A 27,243-nucleotide genomic window follows, 5' to 3' on the forward strand; every position below is an offset into this window, starting at 1 on the left:
CTTGTAATCATATAGCCTGAGTACTGCCCATTCTGAATCCTCAGCATATCCATATAAATGTCAGAATCCGTTTGTAAATTTCTACCAAAACAAAAAAGCCTGCTGGGATTCTGATTTGGATTGCACTGAATATATGAATTCAGGAAGAACTGATATCTTAACAACATTGACTCTTCCAACCCATGAACACTATATCTTGCCATTACTTTGATCTTTAATTGCTCTGAGCAACGTTTGGTAGTTTTCAGTGTAAAGGTCTTCCAAATATTTTCTCAAGTTTATTCAGAAGCATTCCATATTTTTCATAGTACTGTATGTGGCATTAAAATGTTTTCTCAATTTCTGATTGTTAGCACATAGAAATACAATTGATGATCTTGCATCTATAACAGCTAAAATATTAATAGTTCCAGAAGCTTTCTGTCATCTCCCTCAGATTTTCTGTGTACACAAGCATGTCATCTGTGAATAAAAACATTTTTACTTCTTCCCTTGTCATTATTTCTTTTCCTTGCCTCATAATAACAGCTAGAACATCCGGTACACTAGATAGTAGTAAGGTTATGGGGTGATCTGGTGGGGTACTGGCCTGAGGGCCTTAGTATTTCACTAGGTGTGGCTGGAAGGCCTCCCTTAGTTCCTCAGCACAGGGGCCTGTCCATAGAGCAGCTCACAATATGGCAGCTGACCTCCATCAGAGCAAGGAAGTGACAGAGTAAGGAAGCAAGAGAGGTTGCCCAAGATGGAAGCCAGTCTTTTTCTTACCTTAATCTCAGACATGACATCCTATCACCTTTTCTATTAATTAGAAACATCACTAAATATAGCCCACACTCAAGGAGAGGAGATTACGTAAGGGCCTGAATACCAGGAAGTGGGACTTGCTCGGGAACATCTTAGAGGCTCCCTACAACAAGCTCTCAATGGCCAAATCGAGGACAATCTTAGCAACATAATAGATAATGAAACTAATCAATTAAAAACTATACAATAAATAGCCATGAGTCTGTGCATATCAACAAAGTAACTGAATAAATAAATAAAAATTGGGGAGAAAAGGGGTACCTGGCTGTCTCAGTCAGTGGAACACATGACTCTAGATCTCAGGGTCGTGAGTTCAAGCCCCACATTGGACGTAGAAATTACTTTAAAAAAAAAAAAGTGTTAAATAAATAAATAATAAAAATGGGGGAGAAAAGACAGCTCCTCCTTACAGTAGAATTCTAATTAATAAATGTAGGAAGAGAACTAGAAATAGGTAAACACCACAGTAATAATTGCTGTAGACAATAACGTAACCTAAAGATAGTGAATGAAAGTGTGCTACATAAACTTTTACGTATCTCAACAAGCTACTTGTTAATTTAAAATGAAATTTAACTTTACGGTTAAAAGAGAAATCTGACAAATATGTACATAACAAAGTGATCAGACTTAATTAGTAATAAAACGTATCAATGTCATGTACCCTCTGATATGATGCATTGAGAAGAACACATCACTTCCGTAATAGTTTCGCCAAAAATGCAAAGTCTTAATCTCATCAATAAGAAAATCCAAACTGAAGGACACTCTACAAAATAACTTTCCCATACTCTTCAAAAATGACAAGGTCATCAAAGACAAAAAAAAAAAAAAAAAGACTAGAATTTCTGCAGGAGGCTAAGAGCTAGGATAAACAAATATAACATGGCATCCTAAACTATGTCCTGGACCAGAAAACAGACAGTAATTGGACAAGTAATGAAATTTGAATGAAGTCTGTAAATTAGCCAATAGTATTGTATAGACGTTAATCTTCTGGACTAGCCAACTTTATTAGTTATATAATATGCTATTATTTTACTTACCCAGAGGAAGCTGGATGAACATACAAGAACTGTGTATTGTGGTTCTTATTATACTTTCAACAGCTTCACAGACATATAATTTACACACATTCCCCCGTCCCTCAACCCTAGGCAATCACTAACCTACTTTCTGTCTCTAGAGAGCTGCCTATTCTGGACAGTTGACATAAGTGGCATCACACAGTATGTAGCCTCTTGTGAATGGCCTCTTTCATTTACCATGTTTCCAAGGTTCATCCATTGTCATGTCTTGAATTGTGACCCCTCCAAAAGATGTTGAAGTCCTAACCCCCAGTCCCTGTGAATGTGATTTATTTGAAAACTGGGTCTCTGCAGTTGTCAAGGTATAATAAGGTCATTAGGCTGGGCCCTAAACGAATGGACCCACATAAAAAGGAGAAATTTGGACACAGACGGAAATCCACACAGAAGGAAGACAATGTGAAGACACAGGGAGAACACCATCTACAGGCTAAGAATGCCTGAGGCTACCAGAAGCTAGATGAGAGGCAGGGAGGAGGTTCTCTCTCGCAGCCCTAAGAAGGAAACAACCCTGCCAATACCTTGATTTTAAACTTGTAGCCTCCAGGGGTGCCTGGGTGGCTCAGTCGGTTGAGTATCTGACTTTGACATAGGTCATGATTTCATGGCTCGTGGGTTTAAGCCCTGTGTTGGGTTCTGTGCTGACAGCTCAGAGCCTGGAGAGGCTTCGGATTCTGTGTCTCCCTCTCTCTCTCTGTATGCCCCTTCCCCACTCCCACTCCATCTCAAAAATAAATAAACATTAAACTTCTAGCCTCCAAAACCATGAGACAATAAATTTCTGTTCAGCCACCCAGTGTGGAGTACTTTGTTACCGCAATCTAATATATCCACACTGTAGCATATATCAGTACTTCATGCCTTTCTATTGCCAAACATATTCCACTGAGTGGATATATCATATTTGGTTTATTCCTTCAACATTTGGGCTGTTTTGGCCTTCTGGCTAGTGTGAATAGTGCTACTATAAACACTGACACACAAATTTCTATGTGGACACGCTTTAATTCCTCTTGGGTATATACCTAAGAATGGAAATGCTAGGTCATATAAGTCTATGTTTAACTCCTTAAGGAACTGCCAAACTGTTTCCAAAGCAGCAGCACCAGCTTATGTTCCTGCCATGGTATGAGGGTTCCAACTTCTCCACACGCTCCCCAACATGTGTCATTACCTATCCTTTCGATTACAGCCCTCCCAGAGGCTGTGAAGTGCTACCTCCTTGTGCCGTTGATCTGCATTTCTCTAATGACTCAGGATACTGAGTTTGTCTGCTCTACGTGCTTATTGGCCATTCCTTCATCTTCTTTGAGGAAATACGTATTCAAATCCTTTACCCAGTTTTTAATTAGTTTGCCTTTTTTTTAAGTTTATTTATTTAGTTTGAGAGAGAGAGTGTGCACAAGGGAGGGGCAGAGAGAGGGAGAAAGAGGATCCCAAGCAGGCTCCACGCTGACAGTGCAGAGCACAATGTGGGGCTCGAACTCACAAACGCAACCATGATATCATAACCTGAGCCCAAATCAAGAGTTAGCCTGTTAACGAATGAGCACCCAGGTGCCCCTGGTTTGTCTTTTTTATTGAGTTGTGAGAGTTCTTATATGTTCTGAATACCAGGCCCTTATCAAATATATGATCTGCAAGTATTTTCTCCCATTCTGTGGGTTGTCTTTTTGCTTCCTGATGGTGCTATTCACAACACAAAAGTTTTAAGTTTTTATAAAGTCCAATTTACCAATTTTATATCTTTTACTACATTCACAACACTTCTGTACATATAAAATTATATGGAAGATGGTGTACAAAATACACAATGATCAAAATAAAAAACTACATAGGGGCACATGGGTGGCTCAGTCGGTTAAGCAACAAACCTCGGCTCAGGTTATGATCTCACAGCTCATGAGTTCAATCCCTGAGTGGGGGTCTGTGCTGACAGCTCAGAGCCTGATGCCTGCTTCAGATTCTGTGCCTCCCTCTCTCTCTCTGCCCCTCTGCTCATGCTTCGTCTCTCTCAAAAATAAATCATTTTTTAAAAAAACAAAAAAAAAAATAAATAAACTGCATATAAAAATTTATGTAAAACGTTTAAAATACTCTGCACTAAATTCCCAACAGGAGCTACAAAAGAATTTTTTTTTATTTGCTATTCAACACAATTCTGTTTCTTTTCTTCTTTCCTGTTATACAACTGATGCAAATCCTCTATGGAAATTTCAGAATTAACATTAGCAAACGCACCATCCAGAAATAACCATCATTGTCACTGAGGTTTCTATTCGTACACAAATACATAAATATAATGAAAACCTAGGGTCTGGACTTGAAGCGTGTGATGGAAGAGAGGGCTGCGTGCATCTCCGTGGCAGGTGCCTCCCACAGGGCGCCCGCGGGCGTCGGTACTTACAGGCCGCAGTCCAGAGCACTGCTGAGAACCACGGCCCGGGGGCGAGCCCAGCAGGCGAACAGAGAGCACGGCCACCCCGGCGAGCGCCCCTCTCGCCGCCGGCCGTCCCGGGTGTCAGGGCCCCGGCGGACGGGTGGCCACAGGGCTCACAGCCTCTCCCCACCTCGCCAGGCTGCGAGGAGCGTCCCGCTCGGCAGCGCCGGCCCCACAGTGCACCGCGGCGCGCACGCGCAGGCCGTCGAAAACGAAGAGACTAGCGTCCGCCAGGCAGTCAGGCGGGATCGCGCCGCGCGGCCTTAAAAGGGCTCCGAGCGGCGCCGGCATCATGTGGAGCTTGCTTCGCGTGGGGCGGCGCCTGAGGGGCGGAGGGGCGGTGGGGCGGGGCGGGGCGGGGCAGGGTAGGGTGGCGGGGCGGGGCAGGGTAGGGTGGCGGGGCGGGGCCAGAGGAAGGGGCCTCTCGCCCGCGGCCCTTGCTGCGACCTTGCGGAACCTGCATCGCTGTTCTCAGGTCGCCTGGTGGCGAGTCCCCTGAACAAGGAGGGCTTGCCCTTGTAGGGGTGTCTGGGGGGCTGGCCGGGGAGTCGAGATTGGAACCGGATCCGTAGGATAAGCAGGGATTCTGCAGGTGGAGAAAAGGGACACAGACGCCCTCGGCCACCGGGAGCCCGCGCGGCGTGGCTTGAAGCGGGAAGGGAGTGGCTTGGCGGGACTGGCCTTAGAGGCAGTGCTGGGATAACTTTTTCTCCTGCAGGTAACTGGGAGTCCCTGTAGGCATTCAGTAGATTAGAATCTGGAACGTGTACAGCAATAGAAAGAAAAAGTATTTCCGATTTCGCTACCTTACCATTTGTTGACAGTCTAGCATATCTGCTACCAGTCTTTACCATACTTTTTAAAAAATAACTGTAGGGGCACTTGGGTGGCCCAGTCCATTAAGGGTCCGACTTCTGCTCAGGGCATGATCTCCGGTTAGTGGGTTCAAGCCCCGCACGGGCCTCTGTGTTCACAGCTCAGAACCTGGAATTTGCTGCAGATTCTGTCTTCCTCTCTCTCTGCCTCTCCCCACTGATTTGTTCTCTCTCTCTCTCTCTTTCTCTCTCTCTCTCAAAAATAAGCTTTTAAAAAAATAAGTCATTGTAGCATATTTTGTATTCCACTTTTTCTCATAGCCTTTAAAGTGACCATTTTCCATGTTGTGAAATAGTATTCATGACCAATTTTAAAGGTTAACATTCCAGTAACTTATTTTACCATTACCTATAGTAACTAAATGCATGGGTGTGGGTGTCCCCCCGGGGTGGGATAGGGCATGAGGTCACTTCCAGTGGGACCTCAGGCAAGGCACCAATCATTCCCAGCCTCTGTGTCCCACGTTTATATAGAAAGTTAAATGAGATGATACACTTTTAGCAAGTACTTGGCACACACCAAGCACTCAAAGTGACTTAACTGCCACTGATATTCTGAATTCTTCATAAACTAAATAATGCTTTGACAGGCATCTTGTGCACTGAGCTTAGGTTTCATTGCTAGATATGGAATTACACAGTCTCTAAGGGTATGACTCATTTTTTGTAAATAGTTCTCCAAAAAGGAATGTTTTTGGCAAATTATTCTCTAAAAGGGGTCATCTGCCTTCCTAGGACTGACTTGGAGGCAGGTGAATGATATGCTGAGATCTGTGTGATAAAAAAACACTGGTGGTTGCATTGTGGGCTGGAGTAAGAGGGGCTTAGAGTGAAAGCCCCCCAAAGACTTGGCTCCAGTTACTGAGTAGGGAACAGACACCAAGGCCAGGGCAGGGCTTGGATGGCATGGCAGAGATGGAGTGGACTGGACTTGAGGAAGAATGTGATGGAAGAGAGGGAGGCCCCAGATGGGCCCCTGGGTGGATGGTGTGTCCTTGCCTAAGTGTGAAGATAGAAATCTTGAGGGCAGGGAACAGGATGGGCGAGATGAGCAGTGTGATCTGACCCTACAGGTTGGAACTTGGAGGCTGATATGATCTGTAAGAGGAGAACCGGTAGGAACAAGTTTGGGGCATGAGGATGAGGTGGCAACCACAGACACAGGTGACTGAAGTCATAAGGTGAGGGAGAACTTCCTTGAAAGGAATCACTGAAAGAAGGAACCAGACCTGGCCTTGTAGGGATGTGACCCATACAGGGGTCACAGGGCCCTTATGATGAAGGGTCCTGCCCTTGGTTTAATGGTCTGCAGTCACCAGCTTGAAATTCTTAATAATTATTGAACAAGAGACCCTGCGTTTTCATTTCACATATTACGTAGCAAGTCATGGGAGAAACAACACGGCTGTGGGAAAGACGAACTTGAAAAGGGTGAATTTCCCTCTCCTGAGGGACCAAACTGAACAGGAGCTCTTCAGGAAGAAGGGGAGTGGACACCAGCAGCACTATGAAGCCAGGGTCAAGAGAGGGGCCTCTACTGGCTGCCCCCTCACCTCCCAACCCACAGCCTTTGCCAACCAACGTCATCCCTTTTTTAGAAACTTCTAAATATTTGTAGATGATGTTTCACTTTATTGGAAAAATATTACTTCAGTTATTTTATGTGCAAACAAGAACGCCCATTTTAAAAATCTGAGTATGGGGGCGCCTGGGTGGCTCAGTCGGTTGAGCGTCCGACTTCGGCTCAGGTCATGATCTCGCGGTCCGTGAGTTCGAGCCCCGCGTCGGGCTCTGTGCTGACAGCTCAGAGCCTGGAGCCTGTTTCAGATTCTGTGTCTCCCTCTCTCTCTGACCCTCCCCCGTTCATGCTCTGTCTCTCTGTGTCTCAAGAATGAATAAAACGTTAAAAAAAAATTAAAAATAAATAAATAAATAAATAAAATAAAAATTTGAGTATGTGTCCATGTAATATTTCTAAATGTCTTTAATAGGGACAGTGATATATGTGGCAGAATTAGGTTTATGTTTATAGGACAATTGATAGTTAATGACAATATTTTTTGCTTTCTAAAGCGATACATGTCCTTTAGAGAAAATTTAGAAAATTCCCCAAAATGCAGTTTTTTAAAAAGTCATCTATAGCCCCATGAGGTATCTGTGGTTAACATTTTGATGGATTCCATTCAAGTCTCTTTGCCATGCACATGTTTCTGATTGTCGTAGTCACATGGTACACCGAATTTTATATTCTGCCCATTCCTCTCTTTTTTCCTTAATGCCATGACCTTTTCTCCTGTTACTCTGTAGTATTTAGAAACTAATTTTCAATGACTGCATAATACTTGATTTATCTTTTCCAAAAAGTTTCGTTAACTTTTTTCTGATTGAATTGTTCTTTGGAGAACTTGCACAATCAGGGAAGTATAGATAACACCATATTTCATCTATTCTACAGTGAATGTTTTTTCACACTTTCACATCCCTGAAATTGCGATGCTTCTTAAAATTGCTGTCAGCCAGGCAGCAGTGGTAACTTAATTGTAACCATCTGTATGTGTGAGCTGGTCATGGCAGTGACTACTGAGGCAAATTCATGGTTGGTGTATTGAGTTTAATTGCTTTAAAAATGTCTTCAGAAAGATACTGTGATTTAGTACTAGAAAGAAAAACTTTTGTAAACATAGGCACAGAAACAGACGAGTAGGGAATACATTTTGTGTTAGTGGAACAGATATTTGTTGTTGGAGGAAGGATTGCAATCACCTGTTTCCACGCCAACCAAATGCTCCACAGGCCCCAGAAAGAAAGGTATCACCAGCTCTCAGGTCAGGGAGGCTGGGTCCCCTGTGCTTGCTGAGGTTTGCGCAGAGAGGTTGTGTATCACAGGGCTTTGCAGAATGGGTCTCGATGGCATGGAAGGAAACTTGGGAAAGAATAATGAAGGACTCTGTAAAAATTTCCACATGGCATTGCCTGGAAGGCACAGAGGATGATTGACAGAACATCCATGACCCAGGGTGAGCTTTAGACTCAATGGATACAATCGATTTATTTATTTCCCTTCTTGTTCCTTTTTTTTTTCTTTTTCTGCATGCAAAGTGATACTTGATCTTAAAAATAATATTAACAACCTATGCCCAAGAGCTTAAAAGTTGTTCTTTCAAAAAATAATTTTAAAATAAAATTAAAAGTAGGGCGCCCAGATAGCTCAGTTGGTTAAGCTTCCAACTGTTGATTTCAGCTCAGGTCATGATCTCACGGTGGTGAGATCAAGCTCCATGCTGGGTGTGGAGCCTGCTAAGATTCTCTCCCTCTGCCCCTACCCTGCTCACACTAAAATATATACACATATATATATATATGTATATATATATATGTGTATATACATATATATATATATATATAATTTTTTTTGAGAGAGAGACAGCACTAGCGGGAGAGGGGCAGAGAGAGGGGGAGACACAGGATCTGAGGTAGGCTCCAGGTTGTGAACTGTCAGCACAGAGTCCAACGTGGGGCTCCAACTCATGACCTGCAAGATCGTGACCTCAGCTGAAGTCGGATGCTTGACGGAGTCACCCAGACACCCCAAATTACATTAAATTAAATGTCTCATGTATAAAGAGAGTGCTCAATCTTAATTGCCATGTGCCTTCTTTCTTAGTTATACACAAAATAAAATTGTATCTTAATTGGATGGCATCTTGGGTTCGATGAAACAGTAAAAGAATTGAGTGTGTCCAAAGGTTTGCTCAACTATTTTTCCCGGGTGATACCCTTGTGCTTTTAGCCTTTCCCGGTTTCAGGACTTAGGTTTATCATCTTTGTTATGTATAACAATCATTACTATACAGTCATAACGTGTGGAGTCCTTTACAATTAATCAAATATTTTATTTACATATGTATTGAATAAGTAGTAAGTTCCCATGGTTCAAAACTCAAAAGGTACAAAAAGATCTGCAGAGAAAGCCTCACATCTGCTCCTGCCCCCAGCCGTCCACTTCTCGCTGGGGCCACCAGTGCTACCGGTTTCTTCCTCCGGTACCAGATACCTTCTACACACTCCTCACCTGTGTTCACAGTGCGTCCTGTACGCGCTGTCTTCCCGGATTCCATGCTGGGAACACTTGTGCGTGCTATACACACTACAAAACGTATAGTCATCCGAAAGTGCTGCCTACTTGGCCAGCCAGTGTTAGAATTACAACTTAACAGATAATTATACCGAGGCCCAAGGAGGTCACAGTGATCTTCCCAGTGGTAGAGCTGGGACTCAGACCTGGGTCTTCCAACCGCATTAGATAAGCACAGAAATGCGACACATGGGAACTAGTTTCTTTCAAATCACACCATTCTTTGAAATGCCAGTTAGCATTCGAAACTCCTCAGTATTGGTTGGAGTTTATCAATGGAGACCACTCCTGGCCTTTCAGCAATGGTTAAGTCTTAGTATCCACTCTCCACAACACCAAAGAGGGAGGTGCATTCTCTGGACAGGGAACAGCCCATGCTGTTCAGAAACCCCTGGAGTCAGGGGGAACCAGCCGGGACCGCCAGCTTTCCCTGCCCCCATGGCTCTCATGGTCTCCCCAGGACTTGCCCTAACAGACCTTCCATCAAGGAGCCAACCTGCTCATGCATAGAATATAAGCAACGCCCTGGGAGCACAAGTGAGCAGGAAAGAAACTGCCGTGTGAAAAGTGTCTGGGGCCACACTGCACTTCTGAGTGTGTCCACAGGTCCCCTTGCATGACCTTAGTTCCCCACATTCACTGCTGCCATGACAACTCTGCTTACTGAGCACGGGTACCCCGTTTAGACACGTTACTTATTACAACTGGCCGGTGGAATTCTGGTGGGTGTTTGAAAGCCAGCCCTCTGGCGTGAGACATGGCCCCGAGTTGTCATGCGTGCTGGTTTCCGTGGTGCAAATAATCTCACCGTGGCCAACCGTATTTGGTGGGGACTGGGAGAAGTACAGGATAGCTAGGGAGGTGGGGGTCACTGCAATGCTCAGCATGCTCAGACACGTGAGGTGGCATCAGGAGGGTCTTTGAGGATGAGCTGTTTCAGGCTGAATTTGGGTCAGGAAGAATGTCAGCCATGTACGTGCACGAGCCCTGCACCCCGGGTTTACCATACCCTGAGAATGACCCCCGTGTCCTTAGTCACCCCCAGAGCCCCGGGATGTGCCACACCCTTGTGGTGGGGAGGGCAGTAGGGGAGGTAGAGAGGTGGCACACAGGAGCCCTGCCCTTAGGTTAGGACTCTCTGTAACCTTGGACAAGTTACTGGAATGTTCCAAGTTCCCTTTCCTTATGACTGAGCAGGGCTCCTGAGACAGAGCAGCTGAGGTGAATGGAGCGTGGTGTTCAGCAGAGCAGGGCAACAAGGCCCTAGAGCAGTGAAGTCTGGCGCTGCTAGGCCAGTAGGTGGGCAGAGTGAACCCTTCCGTGACTACTGGGACGTCACACAGAACAACTCAGGTTGTTCACAGAGCCTGCTTGGGATATTCTCTCTCTCTCTCTCTCTCTCTCAAAAATAAATAAACATTTAAAAATAAATACATAAAGTGTATTTATTTAACACTTACTATGAGATTTTTAGACATACCAAAAATTATTTTGTTCATTGCCTCCTTTGACTACAAATCTTACTTAGTGTCGTGGCACCAAATCTCCTTACAGTCATGAGGACAAATGCCCACGTTTACCTGACCCCCAGGAGGCAGCCATGCCTGCTCCACGGCTGCCGATGGTGGCACTGACTCACGCCAGTGGCGGGGCTCCAAAGCTGTGCCCTGGAGTCCATGTGCCAGACAGCCTAGAACCATCCCAAGTGATCTCTGTGCATCTCCCCCATCCCCATGCACCCACGCGGTAGAACAGGAGAGAGCGAGGGAGGAGGCCTGTGGCATTTTCATCTCCCACGGCAGATGGTTATATGGAGCCACCAGGAACCCCCAGCCCAGCACTCACCTCCTCTGTGTGACCGTCTTCGCTCAAGGCGGTCTGTTCCCCTCACTCGTATCAGCCACAAGTGTTTGAGAAGTGGCAGCATCCCCTCTGCATCAGGTCTGCTCTCTGTTCTGCACTGGAAGGAGGTGAGCACCATGGGTGAGGCTGTCACCCCTTCTGCCTTTTCATCACCATGAGCCACACAGGAGCCTTGGCCTCACCTCTCATGAGAGAGGGTGGTGGGCGGAGAAGCAGTCAAGTTCTGCGATCAAAGGCCAGAAGGGGGCTTTGCAGACCCGCGGAGTTGGGAAGGAAGCCTCCAGACCTTGGACCTGGAGATCAAGGTGACCACAGGGGGCTGCTTTGCTCCAGCAGCTCCCAAGTTATAGCACAGTTTCACTGCTGAAGCACTCTAGTGAGATTACTGAGTTTAGTCACACCACCACTTCCTGAGCAAAGCAGGCAGCAGTCGGAGCCTGGTTGGAGTCCGTTGTGGGGGTCCCCAGGGGGGGTCCTCTGTTACCACAAGGCTACCTTTTGGATTCCATGGCCCTATTCCCTGCCTCACCATGGTGAGAACTGTCTTTTAAATGTTTCTCTTTGCTATCCCTTTGTTCTCTGCTTAAGCCAAATGACAAATCTTAATAGAGGAGAAGAATGCCATTGTCACCATACCTCCTAGGAAGCTTCTCAGCATGGCTCTGCCACTTCAGACAATGGCCACCTTGTACCTCACAGCAAGTTCACATTTCAGAGACCAATCAGAAGCTCAGAGAGGGAGAATCTAGGTTCAGGTTGGTGTTGAGACCACGGGTGCCATGTTCAAGCACAACAGCTTAAGACCCAGGAATCTGGTGACCTTTCTGAGTCCAGTCAGTTTCCTGAGCCTGCTCTCTCTGCTGGAGAAATGGAGCAGAGAGAGTGAAGGCAATGCTCTCAGGTCCACAGTGTAAGTTATCATTCACCCTTTGCAAGCCTGAGTTGTGCTCTATACCTGCCAGGCTGCTTGGACAGGGGCCCACAGTCTCTCTGGCACATCCCCTGGACTCTCTCCCCCTGGGGAACTTGTCTGCTTATCATGCCTTCCAGGGCTCCAGTCAGCCTCAAGAACAGGCTTCTTAGGCCAAAACCTTATTTTAAGACTCACCATGGTGCACTGTTGTCCAAATGCTATATTTCCAAGGTGAGTCCCAGGCCAGCAACTGGGGAGCAGATCCAAAAACCCACCTTTGGGGGGATGTGCTGTTCTTCCCTGTGGACCAGATAGATCAGGAAGCTGCATGATCTTAAGCAACCAATCTACCACGAGTGGAAGTCTATTAACTCTGGCCAGAAGCGTCTGCGTTTAGGGGGTGGTGCCGAGATCCTGGCCCTTTGTCAAGCTCCAGGAAGACCCAGCAGTTCTAAGACTATGGCACAAGTCCAGATTTTCTGACAGGGGATTAAAACGCTGGGACACAAATGTCCAACAGGCCTAGCCGCTGACCCTGAGCACTACATCAATGCATGGGACGCCACGCCACTTCACTTCAAGTGCTCAGGGTTGGGCAGATTTCTGCAATTCGAGAGCAAGTGTCTTTAAGGGCCAGAAAGGCACTTGGGGAACTGCTCTGCAGAGCTCTCTGCTTGAGGTCTGTAGCAGGTACCCAGTGGGAGGTGGTGCTGAGAAAGAGCCTGGAGGTCACCATGGACCCTCACCCACCCACCCCCATCCTGTGCCTCTGTTCTTCCACTGGCCCTTCTCATTGTGCCACCTGCTTCCTCCCCAGCAGTGCTGGGTGAAGGTTGGACCTGGATTAGATGGTCCTCTGACAAATGGAAGATGTGACTGCCATTCCCCACAACGGCAGCCCAGAGCTGTGTGCTGTCTGCTGGTGAAGGAGGAAATACCTGCTGTTCCCCCTGGCCAGTCCGCTGGCCTCATCAGCCCCCACTCTGGTTTTTCCCTGTTGACAGATTTTATTACTAACAAAACCAGACAGCTATGGAGAATCTGTAAAAATCCTCTATCAGACCAAGTAGCAGCTTCTTGATTTCTTTAAAAAATGTCTCCTTCTGGGGTGCCTGGATGGCTCAGTCGGTTAAGTATCCGACTCGGTTTCAGCTCAGGTCATGACCTCACGGTTTCTGAGATGGAGCCCTGTGTCGGGCTGTCTCTCTCTCTCAAAATAAATAGTAAACACTATAATTTTGTTCAAAAAAAATCACCTGATCACACTGCTCTCCATAAAGCCTGCCAGGGATTCAGTTACACCTAGAATAAAGTGCCAAGCCCTTCCCTGACTCACAGGGTCCTCCTGGTCCCAGTTTCCATCCTCATGCTCCATCCTCAGCCCATCATTAGGCTGGATCCCGCCTCGCAGCTCCAACACATCTTGCTCCCTCTGCCTGGAGCACTTCTTCTCAGACCTGCCACAGCTGTGCTCCCCATCCCATATCCAGGCCTTTCCTGGCCTGTCAAGTGGAAATAGGCTCCCATACCCTAGAGCAGAAAACAGAATCCTGGTGCCCCAACTTTCCACACCAGGGAACACTCCTTAATAACCTTCTCTCATGGAGCCCGTGTCTTCCTGCTTTTCCCTTCAGTGTAGATGCACCTGGTTAGCACACTGAGCGGATCTACTTCCGGAACAAAGAGACCTGCCTCTTTTCAAGCTGGTAGGTCCTCTCCAAGTTGACTAAAATGTTGAAAAGTGCTCCCAGACCTCTTAAGGGTCCAAGGACCCTATGTGGGGCTTATCAGCTAGGTGACTGAAGAAACTGGGAACTACGACATGTTTAAATAGAGAATATTCCCAGAGAAAGAAGAAAAAAGATGCATTGGGGCCAAAAGGAAGAAGGCAGGATAGTCAGACTGAGGGCTGAACTTCCCTGAACATGGAGGGCGACAGCCTGGGATGGAGCAGAAAGTCACCTGAGGGGGTGTGACGGAAAAACAAGGGCAGTGGAGACGTTACTGAAGAAAAGAAGACTTAGAAATTGAGAGAGTTGGGAGACCCCCGAGGCCTCCCGTTGCTAGAGCTCGCTTTTCTGATGCAAACACAGCAGTGAAGTCAAAGTGGAGAAATGGGGAAAGCTGCACCCTTGCATCAGAGAAGACCCAGGAAAGACTGGGCGGGGGGGGGGGGGTTGCCGCTCTGCCCATGAGATGCCAGAACTTCTGCCTGTAAGGCAAGCAGCAATGACAGAATGTACAGAAGTAAAAGCGGACATAACCGATGAACAAGTTTGTGTCCAAATAAAGTTCACGAGCCTTTATCTACACAATCAGACCCCAAACACCTTAAGATTTCAGTAACTGATTCGGCAGCAAGTCCTGACCCGAACTGCCACGAAGCTATTTAGTCTTTCGCTGGCCGGCTTGGGTGACGTTTCACAGAATGGGTGCAGAATAGGAGCGCGCTGGGATGCTGCTCAGGACCCTGCGGGAGGGCTTCCCGAGCGCACAGGACACGCGTGGTGCTGCTGCTCCGAAACCCTAGAGGCTGCGTGCACCTGCGCAGGGCCGTGGGGTGGCCCCGGGGCCCGTCTGTGCAGGGAGGCCAGCGGGGTTCCCTCCGTACCCTGTCCTTAACCAACAAGAGGACAAAGTGCAGGCGAGGTGGAGGCAGCTCAGCAGCACCTCGAGTTTACTCGCGCACGCATCGATGCGTTCACGCTTCACCCATTCACAGACCGAGCCCACGGGAAAGGTGAGCCCAAGATTCTGAAAACAGGGCACTGACTGCAACAAGAGAGGAGAGATATGCACGGTCCTCCGTGAGTGCAGCTATGGGGGCCGGGCTTGGGCTCCTCCGCCACTCGGCCGCACAAAGGACACGCCCTCTATCTTCTCTGCCAGCCACACCTTCTCCCATCGGCCCCGCCCGCAGTGCTTCCGCTTCCGGCCGCGGGGCGGGGCTTCCTGCTGTGGGGGCGGGGCTTCCGGCCGCGAAGACGCTGCCGCTTCCAGGCCGCCGGAGTGGGCGGGGCCCGGAAGCGGCGGCGGCGGCGGCGGCGCGGGGACTGAAAGGGCCGGCCATGGCTGCGAACCTGAGCCGGAATGGGCCGGCGCTGCAAGACGCCTACGTGCGGGTGGTCACCGAGAAGTCCCCGACTGACTGGTGGGCGCCAGGAGGGAGCGGGCCGGGCGGGGGGCAGGAGGCCAGGGGCCACGGGTGGGCTGGGGCTCCCGGTTCAGCCACACTTGCGCCGCTCCCTGTGAGGTGCCGTCCGCACCGTCGTCACCCGCCGTCCCGCCAGCCCCGCCTTGCGTGGGGGGCCCGCGCCGCCCCAGCTCCCCCCCTCCGCCGGCCTCCATGTTGGCTTCGGCGCCGGGCTGCGGCGGACGGCAGTCCCCACACAAAGGGGATCTCCGCAGCCGTCGGAGGGAGCGTCTCCCCAGCTCCCACTGCAGGGATGAGGCCCTGGGCGGCCGGAAGCCCGTCTGGGAATGGGAGCCTTCCCAGGAGGTCAGGCGTTCGGGTCCCCCGGGCTCTGTGAGTGTGGATTTCAGAACCTCCCTTTCTCCGAGAATAGTCCTTCCCGTGCTTGAGCCGCGCGGACACGAACGAAACTGTCGGCCACCAGTCTGGAAGGAGACCCCTCCTCATCCGTCCACCTCCTCGTGACAGCTTCCAGTGGGCCGTCAGTGTCCAGTACCCCTCATGCAGTTGCTGGGGTTTTACGGTACCGGCAGCCTTTGTCCGAGGGCTCTGGGGTAGCCTTGGGCGGCAGACCGGGAGTACCGCGCGGTCATTCTCCATCACTTTCCCCTTTGCCTGAACCGTTTTCGCTGACCAGTTTTGAGCACTTCTGGTACTAAGGAAATATGCTGAGTGTGATGAACTAAGGTGACCGGCTTTGGGGAGCCTTTGCTCCTGGCGGGGGCAGGGCCCCCTGGGACAGGCTGCAGCGACAGGCTGGTCTCTGCACCGCTCCGGTGCTGCTTCCCCATCTCTGCTCTTCCTGGTGCCCAACACAGAGCACTTTCCTACCGTGGGCTGTTGTGGCACGGGGAACATTCTATTCTTTCCTCCAGCCCTCAGCCTTCTCGGGGAGAGCTTGGGAACACAAGCTGCCTGGGTCAGCAGAGGCTCTGGGGCAGAGTTGACGTGGGCTCCCTGCCCAGGGCTCGTGCACACTTTTGCAGGGGAGCCAAGCAGCTCCTCTGTTTGAAGCACATCTAATTAGTGAGGAAGGGTGTCTGCTAACCGTGGGATTTCTCTGCCTTCGCGGCTTCATTATGCTTAGGAAGTTCACCTGCAAATCATGTACTTCTTTTTAAGCCTAAGAGTTTCTAGATGTTAGCCCCCACCCCACCTCTCTCCTACTCCCAGAGAGCCCTTAGCCCTCTGCTGTGACTCCAGACCCTGCTGACAGTATTGCCAAGTGCCCCCTTTGACATCCACATGAGGCCACCTGACTCTAAACCCCGGAACCATCTTTGCCCCTCTCCAGTCCTGCTCAGCTAGGGTCTTGCTATCTTGTGTGCTCTTAAGGACGTGCTATAGCCCTTGATGACTTACCTAAGGGACTCCTGGGCCTCCCTCTGGCTTCCTTCCAGGTCTCTCTTCAGTCTCAGTTTCCACTGGTTTGGGGATGATGTCCCACAGCCCAGTTGGCAGTTCAGGCCTCCCACGCTCCCAACTTTTCCTTAGGCTTCTCAGAGCTGTCTGCCACCACCCTGCTCTGAAACTTCCCCTCCCCACCTCTCTGTCCCTGAGGAGGGTGCTAAGCCTCTTTCCCCTCACCATGTGACCAGCCAGCCTGTGCTCCCACTGCCACAGCCATTAAGTATCTCAACAGGTACATGTGGTAGACCCCACTCAGCTGAAAAAATACCTAGATTGTGTTACTTCTGTGCATAAACTTGAGCGGCTTCCTGTTTCATGTGAAATAAAGCCCAGACCCCTTACCTCGGCCCGCAGGCCCTGTGCAGCTAGCTCCTGACCCCTCCTGCCACCCCTCCCCCTTAGCATACTGGGGCCACACCTGTTTGCCACCGCTGTGGCCTTCTTTCTCTTCCTCAAACATGTGAGCTGGTTCCTCCTTAGAGCCCTCGCTCTTGCTGCTTCTCCTTTCTAGCACCCTCATCATCCCAGGGGGTCTCCCCAGACTTCTCAGCATGGAGAGGCCTTCCTCAATTCCCCAGTCCCTGATGCACTCACACTTTCTGTCTCTTGGGTGACTGTCTCCAGACACATGGTTTTTCTTGTCACCTTTCTCTTCACCAGGAGGAATAGGGCCTGTCTGTCCCTGGTGTAGGGCTACCATGTGCACTCAGTGCTTGGGTGAGACTGGACTGGGAAGGGCACAGAGTGCTGTGGAGGGTATCAGCAAGAAGAGGCAGGTCACGAAAGGTTTCACATGCAGAGTGGGTGGCATTGGGCTGGGACCCGAAGCTGGGTGGGGTGGGGGGCAGGCATGTCAGCTCCCAATCTTGGATCTTTTTCTTGCTTCCCCAGGTTGTTCTCCTAGATGGAGTCATGTTTGTTGACCTCTTGTACCCACATCACTGCCTGACGGTACATTCTTGACAGTGTGTTTCTTTCTTGTCTCCCATTAGAAGGTGACTTCCATGCTCATGGAAGGGCCTCTTTGGACATATCCGAAGCTTTGTGCCCATCACCACAAGCGGCAGGTTCTCAGTACATGTGTCAGAAGGGATGGTTTGAGTTACAAGGTGCTCAGCGCACCACAGTCCTTGTGCTGTGCACAGGCCAGCATACTGCTTTTCCGTGGTGATTTGAAAAAAGGATGGAAGTCAGTTGAATGTGAGAATGAGTCTGATCTGGGAACATTCAAGAAGATTGCTTGGGCTGGAGCCCAGGGTATGGGGGGGTCAAGTTGGAGGGCAGGCAACAGGCATGGAGCTTGGCTCTTACTAGCTGCTGGGTCGCTTCTTGGGAGAGCTGCACTGAGCAGAAGTCTCTGCTCCCTGCAGTGTGTCCGGTGTCCCTGTCTTTTGCAGCCAGGGCTTGGTGGCTTCAAACATCCAGGCTTCTTCCAGGAAGAGGGCTGGCCAGGACTCCGGTCACCAGAATCTGGATGTCCCCCTCCTCCCACATCCTTTCCATTTGTCTGTGTGTTCCATTTAATGTCTCTCTCCTAGGAGGGGTGTCCCCCACGCCAGCCAGACCTTCTGGGTCTGGGTTTCTTTCTTCCGACTTCCTCAGGCTGGGCAGCTCTGCCCGATGCCTTAGCAAGGCCTTGGGGAAGCTGAGTGGAGGCTGATTTGCTTCCTTGTGGACTCTTTACCCCAAAGTCCCTGTCTGGCCAGCCACAGCAGAGCTGTGCGCAGAGCGGGGGAGGTAGTGCACAAGACCAGATTTTGCCTCTGACTTGCTGTCTGCTGGGTCAGTATTCCTACCCCAGGTTCCACCAACCTGGAGCTGAGCTCCTGCAGAGTTGGTGTTGATGGCTGAGCTCCGTGCGGACTGTGGAGAAGCCACCTGTTCCAGAACGTTCTCCTTGGGTAACCTTTGTTCTGGTCATGGGACTTTTTATGCCCCACATATAATAAAATCTGCTATATTTTCTCAACGCCTCTGGAGCTCAAGTTTATAAAGACAAATTTTTCCCAGAGTTCTTGTGAATAATTAGTCTTACAGAAAAAGATAGGTGTGGTCTATGGTCACCTGTGGAGAGTTAAGGCTCCTCCGAAAAAAAGAATTTGCTTGACTTCATGGTGAGTCATGGCCCATGTGGTTTCTGGGTTTTCCAGAAGAGTCCAAAGCCCAGAGAGATCTGCTCCAGAAACTCTTCAGGCTTTCAGAAGGCAGAGCAGATACACACAAGGTGTTGGGCGGCATTCCGAAATGCCTCGTGTGCTCTTCCTTGGGGGGCTTTGGGTTGAGGAATATGCAGGTATCTTTTATCTTCTCAAATTCACAAACCTGATAGACAAGTGAGTATTTCACACATGAATGTGTGGACAGTTGCCATAAAACTTTCCAGCTTAGGGGCATCTCCAATGGCTTAGTTGGCAGAGTGTAAAACTCTTGATCTCTGGGTTGTGAATTCCACCCCCACGTTGGGCATAGAGCTTCCTTAAAATCTAATCAGACGGTGCCTAGGTGGCTCAGTCAGTTAAGCATCCGACTCTTGGTTTCAGCTCAGGTCACGGTTCGTGGGTTTGAGTACCACATCCGGCCCTGTGCTGACAGTGCAGAGCCTGGTTGGGATTCTCTCTCTTCCTCTCTCTCTGCCCCTCCACCCCACATCTCTCTCAATCTCAAATAAAAATTTTTTAAAAGCCAAACAAATTTTCCAGCATAGGGACACTTGGCTGGCTTAGTCGGTAGAGTGTGTGACTCTTGATCTCTGGGTCATGAGTTCAAGTCCCACATTGGGCATAGAGCTTCCTTCAAATCAAGTCAGACAAACAAACTTTACAGCTTAGTTTCCCTCACAGTAGATGTAGGCTCCCCTTCATAAGTTTGTCTCTCAGGATAAGCCCCTGTGGGTGAGGCCATGGCTCTGGGCCAGCCTGGGGCCTGTGTTACCATCATGCTGAGCTCTGGTGGGTGTGGCAAGGGCAGATGGCACCCAGCACACTGGCTACAGAGCTCACCTGTGTTTTGTTTCAGGGCTCTCTTTACCTATGAGGGTAACAGCAATGACATCCGTGTGGCTGGCACTGGAGGTGAGTATGACCAAGTGAGGGGGCGAGGAGGCTGGTGGGGGAGGAGGGTGGGAGGAGGGGAGAGAGTGGTAGCCATCAGGGTCCCCAGCCCACACCACAGTAGCACCACCGTTGGGGAGCTGGACACAGCTTTGTTACTCAGCAAATGTTCACCAGTGCATTCTCCACTTGCCATACAAGTGCTTCTGGTGACCTGTTCTAGAAAGCCCCTCCCTTGTGAGGGCTGCTCCCTGACCTTTAGAAGGACCGCTGCTGGCCGTGCTCTCACGTGCACTGTGATGCCTCAGGTGGTGGAGAAGTGCAGGGTTCAGTAGCCTGCATTTCCTACCACCGCCTCCACTGGTACTCACAGGGCTCTGCTGTGCGTACTCCAAGTAGGGGCTCAGGGCTGTCCCAGGTCTCTGTGGCCCTATAGCTAAAGTACCCGACCCAGCTCCTCACTAGCTGATAAGGACCACAGCCTCAGTGTCAGGAGAATGGCTGAGGATGGCTCCTGTGCCCTCATCACCCATCCCCTTACCTTCACTTGGAGGATCTAAGAACTGAGCCTGAGCGTGACTGAAGGACGTTCCCACCTGCTTGGGACCCTCTTGGTGGCCTGGGGGTCTGAGCAGACTCATGGGTAGGGCAGGTGACTCCCAGCAGGCCTATTCCAGGGCCCTCAGTAGGTCCAGGCAACGGTAAAATTGTTGCAGAGATCCTCCATGTGGAAGCCTGATGCCCAGTTTGTAACAAAAATGACGATTTTCCTTACAGAATTACCCATGGGTTTTATAGGAATGGTTTTTAGACTGGCGTATGTAAAAACTCACCTGGGGTCCTCGGGGCGCCTGGGTGGCTCAGTTGGTTGAGTGTCCAACTTCAGCTCAGGTCATGATCTCACAGCTCGTGGGTTTAAGCCCTGCATGAGTTCGCCACTGTCGGTGCAGAGCCTGCCTGGGATCTTCTGTCCCCCTCTAAGCTGCTTCCTTGCTTCCACTCTCTCTCTCAAAAATAAATCTTACAAAAAAAAAAAAATCACCTGGGGTCCTTGTCACAAATGCAGATCCTGGGTCCCACCCAGCTCCTGTGAGTTAGCTCAGTGAAGACGGGCACAGGAATCCAATTTTGATGTAGGTGACACTGAGAACCCCTGGTTTAGAGCCATTTGGGTTTGGTCTCCTGGCGGACAGTGTGCCAGGGCGGGCAGCAGGTGCGGGACACCTCACTTCCCTGTGACCTGCTGCAGAGGGAGGCCTGGAGGAAATGGTGGAGGAACTCAACAGCGGGAAGGTGATGTACGGCTTCTGCAGGGTGAAGGACCCCAACTCCGGCCTGCCCAAATTTGTCCTCATCAACTGGGTATGTGGAACTGGCGGGCTCTCGGTTCTCATCCAGGTGTGACCCAGAAGAACTCCCTTTCCTTCTCCTCCTCTGCCATTCACGATTGGAGCAGAGAAGGACTTGACTTCAGGGCAGCTCAGAGGTGGTGAAGGAACACAACAGTAGATTAAGTCACTGTGGCCCAAAGGATAATGGGGGCCTGGCTAGCGTAGAATTCCCAGTGCCTCCCCCCCAAGCCCAGGATTATTCCTACAAAATGGAGTACAAACAATCGCAGGACCCCCTTGCCTGTGTCCCCTTCAGAGTAGTCATCCTGAGGGAGCAGGGGGCCTGGAGAAGGCTCTGAGAACACAGGACTGATGGGTGGGACTAGAAAATTCTGAGCCAACCCCCTGCCCATGGAAGCTGGTGGTCATCCTGCCACAAGAACCTCCTTGACTTGGAGGTGTGGGCCTTGCCTTATCCTCTGCTTTAGGGTCCCAGCTCTGTCTTTGCTGGGACACACAGGGATGCTGCTGAGCCCCCAGGGAGGGATTGGTGAGTCATGCTGGGTGTGTTTTGTTGCAGACAGGCGAGGGTGTGAACGACGTACGGAAGGGAGCATGCGCCAACCACGTCAGCACCATGGCCAGCTTTCTGAAGGTGAGGGCTGTTCCCTGAGGGCCTCACAGAGTTTGCCAGGCCCCCAGGCTCCTGGGTGTGCATGAGCAGGAGTTGCAGCCAGAGCTGGAATTGTGTCCCGCGCCCCAGTACTCTGTCTGGACTTGAGGGTGTGACCCGAGGCTGCCGTGCTCTTGCTCAGCAGGTGCGTGGGAGGCCACACTGCGTCCAGAGCCACTAGCAGGCTGGCTTCAGTGGGGAGGAAGGGTGAATGTCCTTTCTGAGCTCAGGAGGAACAGGCTGGAGCTGGTCCTGGGGCAGGGCAGGGCCTTGGGTTCCCTTAGTTTGTCAGTGTGGTCAGGATCTGGAGGAGAACAGTTGTGTATGCCCAGCCGCCTCAGCACGCACGTTCCCTTTGATGGCTCCTCTCCAGCCTGTCTCCACACGTATTTATGTCCGTCCTTGTAGCGGAACCTCCTTCAGTGCCAGAAGCATTTGTTGTTTGCTTGTCAGGTAACTTTTTGCATTTCTTGGTTACCGGCAAAGAGACTCAGGACTTTGATTTCTGGTTCTGCCAGTGCTTCTCCAGGTATGCCTCGCTTTCTTTTCTAGGAGCTGAAAGAAAGAGAGGATCCCAAGCTTATTAGGTGTTTACTAACAGTGAGTGAGGTCATGGATCTGACTTCTCAAGAAGTCGGTGGCTTGCTTTTTGTAGAAAATGAGTTTCCAGATTCTTTTTAAAGTTTGTTTTTGCTCATGAGAAAGGAGCTCTTTAACACCTGGGCCTGCAGCAGAGAGTGTGCCGCACACATAACAAGCCATAGACAGTGCTGCAGAGGGCAAAGACCTCGTGCCCGCACTGGACAAGTACAAGTTTGCCTCAAGGTGGTTTGTGGGCCATGAGCAGAGTGTGCCTAGGTGCCCAGCAGGGTTCCCTGCCCTTGAGCCTGGGTGGCAGTTGTCTGAGCTGTGTGGACTGCGGTGTGCATCCTGTCCTCTCCTGGAGCTGCACTTCCTGACCCTCTCCTGCTGCAGGGGGCCCATGTGACGATCAATGCTAGGGCCGAGGAGGACGTGGAGCCTGAGTGCATCATGCAGAAGGTGGCCAGAGCCTCCGGTGCCAACTATGCCTTCCACAGGGAGAGCGGCCGTTTCCAGGACACGGGCCCCCAGGCCCCCGTGGTGAGTGCTGCCTGGGCGGGCGGCAGGGCAGGGGCAGGTCAGGAGTGTGCAGTTACCCTGTCCCACCTGGCTGCACCCGCCCTGGGTGGTTTATCCCTCACAGGGCTGGGCTCCTGGCTACCTAGCTTCCAGCCCCGGAGCCAGATGAAGGTGCAGATGGCCAACAGAAGTGGGAGCTGCCCCCCCTGGTGGGGCAGGTGCTAGTGGGCATGAGGAGCAGCCCTCCACCCTGTCTGGTCCCACCAGCTGTTTGGAGCCTCTCTGCAGGGACAGTGTAGTTACCCTCGAGGCCACAGCACCAGTGTGTCCTGCACAGCCCTGGATGGGGGGCACCGTGGAGGAATGTAAGGCAGTGGATGGGCAGACACCTGCTGGCCTGTAGTCCTAGTGCCAGGTGGGGGGGGTCCAGTCCCCCGATGCACAGCCGGAGTCTGGAGATTCCCGGGCACCACCCAGTGCAGTCAGCTATCTGTGTCTGGTGGACCAGCCTCCTAGAAATGGCCAGAGGCCGGTCTCAGAACCTCCTTGGCCTCCATCCACAGGGGTCTGGTGCAGCCAGAGACCTCCTCAGTGTTGCCTGGGGTTGAGAGCTTCCTTGCCTGGTGGTTTCCTAGGGCCATGGGGCTGTCTTAGTTCTGGTCTCCTTGAGAGGCCCAGGGCCAGCGCCCCTGCCCTGCCAGGCACCATCCTGAAGGTTGTTGCTCGTGTTCTGTGGGCGGTCCAGTGGGGAACCCTCTGTCCTCTGCAGGGCTCCGTGTACCAGAAGACCAATGCCATGTCTGAGATCAAAAAGGTTGGCAAAGACAGCTTCTGGGCCAAAGCAGAGGTGAGTGCCCTTTTCAGAGATTACATGTGCCTTCCTCTCTGTCCCTTGGTTTTTCTCACAGTGAACCCCTGGGACACACGTTCCTGTTCGCACCGGTTCATAGGCTGTCAGACTGGGCTGAGGGAGTTAAGTGACAGGGCCCGAGGGCACTCACCTGCACCCCTGCACGCAGGCCACAGGCCCCCAACGCCCCAGGCGGCACTCGCAAGAACGCCAGGGTGGACTCAGAGAGGGGGCAGGTCTGCCTGCGGCGCGGGGGCTGAGTGGGCCGCGGGCACTGTTCTCTCTGCAGAAGGAGGAGGAGAACCGCAAGCGAGAGGAGAAGCGGCGGGCAGAGGAAGAGCGGCAGCAGCTGGAGCGGGAGCGCCGGGAACGGGAGCTGCGTGAGGCCGCCCGCAGGGAGCAGCGCTATCGGGAGGAGCAGGGCAGCGAGGCCGCGTCTCAGAGGTGAGGGCCCAGAGGGCGGGCAGAGGGAGGGTCCTAAGCAGGCAGCCGGGCTGCAGCTCCTCCCTGTGCCCCTCCCAGCAGGACATGTGAGCAGCCAGAAGTGGTTTTGGGGAGCAGACAGGAGCAGGTGAGACTTGTCTGTCCAGTGATGTGGGGGTCTCCGGGAGGGTCCCGTGGCCGGCTGGGCAGAGTGGAGCCTGGAGCGCGTGTGGGTGTGTCTCGGTGGTGGTGGAAACGAGCTCAAAGGGCAGAAGTTGTTGTCCAAGACAAGGCCTGGGAGCCCCTCCCAAAGCACCTGGGCCCACGCTCACTGCCAGGTACTCGCACCCTTCCCCCCTCCCCCCACCCCCCAGGACCCTGGCAGTCCACAGCCAGCACATCCACGGGACATTTTCAAACAGAAGGAGAGGGCCCTGTCTACCACATCCATCTCCAGCCCCCAGCCAGGTAAGCTGGGCCTAGCCCTGAGGTAGAGGCCGGCCGAGGGGTCCTGGGGTCCCAGTACAGGGTTCCCTGAGGTGACAGATGTGTCAGAGTATGACAGACACACATGAGCAGGGAGATCCCGTGCTCATGAGAGTGGCTTCTGAGAGGGGAGCCTGGGCGTCAGGGGTCCCTTCCCCGCCCTCAGCCTCGTCCCACAGAGACCTGGAAGGGCAGGGCCACGTGTGGCTTCAGAGGGGAGACCCTCCAGCCTGGCCCCGTAAACTTGTACTGCAGCTCGCACATTGGCTCAGAGCTGGCCTCAGGAGCCTCTGTCACCTGCTCTCTGGCCCCCAGGGAAACAGGACTGCTCTGTGCGTGTGCATGTGTGTGTGCGCGCGCCGTGGTGTTTCTGTAGTTGCTCTATGTCCCCATTCACTCTGCGTGACAGCCACTGTTCCAGGACAGGTCCGCCAGCACAGGGCCCAGAAACGGTGGAGACTGCCTGTTCTTCCCATTTGTCAGCTCTCATGCGTGTGTCTTTGGTCTGCAGGCAAACTGCGGAGCCCCTTCCTGCAGAAGCAGCTTACCCAGCCAGAGACCCACCTCAGCAGAGAGCCCGCCCAGGCCACCTCAGGGCCCAGGCCAGGCAAGGCGCTTAGCCTCCCCGTGGGAGGCTGGGCATGTGGGCGCGGTAGGGACAAGGAGGTGTCCTCTGCTCCCTGGGCTCAGAGCAGGCTGCGCCCTCCTCTGCAGGTCTCTGTGAGGAGCCGATGCCCAGCACGCCACCGTGTCCGGTGCAGGCAGAAGAGGAGGAAGCTGTGTATGAGGAGCCCCCAGAGCAGGAGTCCCTCTATGAGGAGCCCCCAATGGTGGGTCCCTTGAGTGGGGCGGGGCGTGGCTGTGAGGGGGCCCAGAAAACACCCTCCTCAGCCATACCACTCGTGGGACGCCTGACTTTGTAACGGTTCACTACGTGCGGATTATCTTGTTTCGTCTCGGAGCAGCCCTGTGCGAGGAATTGTCTGGCACACTTTGCCGTGTGGGAGGCCCTGCGTTGGGGAGCATCGTTGGGGTGGTGGGGCGGCGGCAGCCCCCGCCCTCTGTGTGCGAGCCAGGTAACTAGGACCCCAGGTTCCTCTTCTCTCCGTCCGTGGGCAGGTGCAGCAGCAAGATGCCGGCTCTGAGCACATGGACCACTACCCAGGGCTGAGCGGGAAGGGGCTCTGTGCCCGGGCCCTGTACGACTACCAGGCAGGTAATGTGCTCAGACCACAGGGCCCCACGTCAGGAGACAGGCTTTGGGGGCTCCCTTGGGGGGCCAGAAGGGTGAGGATGGGGTGGATGCCCCACACAGCCCGGGCCTTCACGTGCCCTCTGGGCAGCTGCCCAACGTCTGTTGGTGTGAATCCCTGCTGCCAGCGCTGCGCTGAGCCTGAAGGTGTGACCAGAGGGCTGGGTACACCCTGGACGCTGGGCCCCCAGCAAGTCTGGGTGGAGGCCTTGGGAGGCCGCCTGCCGTGTGGTGTCGGGACAGGTGAGGGCCTGGCTGCCAGGCCCCCAGCTCCAGTGTGGCCTCCGGCTCACCCTCCGGCTCACCTTCCCACAGCCGACGACACAGAGATCTCCTTCGACCCCGAAAATCTTATCACGGGCATCGAGGTGATTGACGAGGGCTGGTGGCGCGGCTACGGGCCTGACGGCCACTTTGGCATGTTTCCCGCCAACTACGTGGAGCTCATTGAGTGAGGACCCCCCCACCGCTGGCCGCTCCGAGGCTGTCCTTCCCTTCCCCACCCAGGCGTGCTTTCCTTCTAACCGGGGGACATGGCGTGTGTGGCTCGAGAGCCGCTCGGCAGTCCTCCAAGAATGGGACCCCCAGAGAAGATGAGCCCTCGGGCTCCCGCAGACGCCTCAATGCAGCTGATTCCCAACACCTGCTTCTGGCAGCTCCTGGCCCGCCCCTGCCCCCGCCCCACCAGCCTTGCCTTTGACCCCCACGGAGGACACTGAGCCAAGCCCTGCTCATGGCCAGCCCCTCAGTGACCTCTGCCTGAGGAGAGTGGCACTGCTGAGCTGGGCGGTCTGAGCAGGGGCATTTCCTTATCTCCTCTTCCTCTTGGCTCTGAAGAGTGGTGGTTACAGCTGTTAGTGACCCTCGGGAACAGTGAACTTAAGAGTTTATGACCAAAGTCTCAGGTCATGACAGTTTGGGCAGCATCAGATCACCCTTCCGGACCCTGCCCTGTGTCCCCAGTTCTGTCCCTCTGCTGGGGCTGAGCATGCTCCCCGCCCCCGAGTGTATGAAGGAAGGGATGGGAGCGTCCTTCTGTGTACCACACCCCCCACAATGGCCCCAGCCTGTGCCTGCTGTCCCGCCCCAGGTGCCCCAGGCCTGTCTGCTTTCAGATGAGAATTGCCCCATGCAGGCCCCAGTTGTGACCCGCCCTGCTGTGGCCTGAATGCCCCCGTGTGGAAACAGACCCCTTCCTGGGTGTCTGTGGGACGCGTGTACAGGTGTGTGTGTGTGCACGTGCACCCTCAGACCTCAGGCCAGACAGCCACCTGGGAGAGGCATAAACATGAAGCTGTGACCACAGTCAGCCTCTTGGATTTCAGTTCTCTGGGAGGGGCTGAGGGCCTCCCTCCC

At 52.2% G+C, this 27,243-nt stretch overlaps 2 protein-coding genes across 8 annotated transcripts in view; one reads left to right on the forward strand and one right to left on the reverse strand.

Annotated features, from left to right (window-relative positions):
* Positions 1-4,512, reverse strand: part of URGCP (upregulator of cell proliferation) — a 57,703-nt gene extending 53,191 nt beyond the window's left edge. For all 4 annotated transcript variants that reach the window (XM_040454931.1, XM_040454932.1, XM_040454930.1 and 1 more), the window contains exon 1: positions 4,300-4,512. The gene's annotated coding sequence lies outside the window, so the exon portion shown is untranslated. The remainder of the gene's footprint in view (positions 1-4,299) is intronic.
* A 10,620-nt stretch (positions 4,513-15,132) lies between these two features.
* DBNL (drebrin like) lies at positions 15,133-27,192 on the forward strand. 4 transcript variants are annotated; one of them, XM_040454937.1, is made up of 13 exons: positions 15,133-15,269; positions 19,737-19,792; positions 21,021-21,133; positions 21,683-21,757; positions 22,751-22,897; positions 23,646-23,723; positions 24,016-24,170; positions 24,249-24,297; positions 24,524-24,617; positions 25,147-25,242; positions 25,350-25,465; positions 25,755-25,851; positions 26,203-27,192. In XM_040454937.1, the coding sequence occupies exons 1-13, from the start codon at positions 15,187-15,189 to the stop codon at positions 26,340-26,342; spliced, it is 1,299 nt and encodes a 432-aa protein (XP_040310871.1). In that variant the 5' UTR covers positions 15,133-15,186; the 3' UTR covers positions 26,343-27,192. The 4 variants fall into 4 exon arrangements, with proteins under 4 accessions (XP_040310871.1, XP_040310872.1, XP_040310873.1 ...); XM_040454938.1 differs by having other exon boundaries at positions 24,252-24,297; XM_040454939.1 differs by lacking the exon at positions 15,133-15,269 and adding an exon at positions 15,519-15,644.
* The last annotated feature ends 51 nt before the right edge of the window (positions 27,193-27,243 follow it).

The sequence above is a fragment of the Herpailurus yagouaroundi genome, unplaced genomic scaffold (assembly GCF_014898765.1).
Source record: "Herpailurus yagouaroundi ecotype Mexico unplaced genomic scaffold, PumYag 214, whole genome shotgun sequence".
Lineage (NCBI taxonomy): Eukaryota > Metazoa > Chordata > Mammalia > Carnivora > Felidae > Herpailurus > Herpailurus yagouaroundi.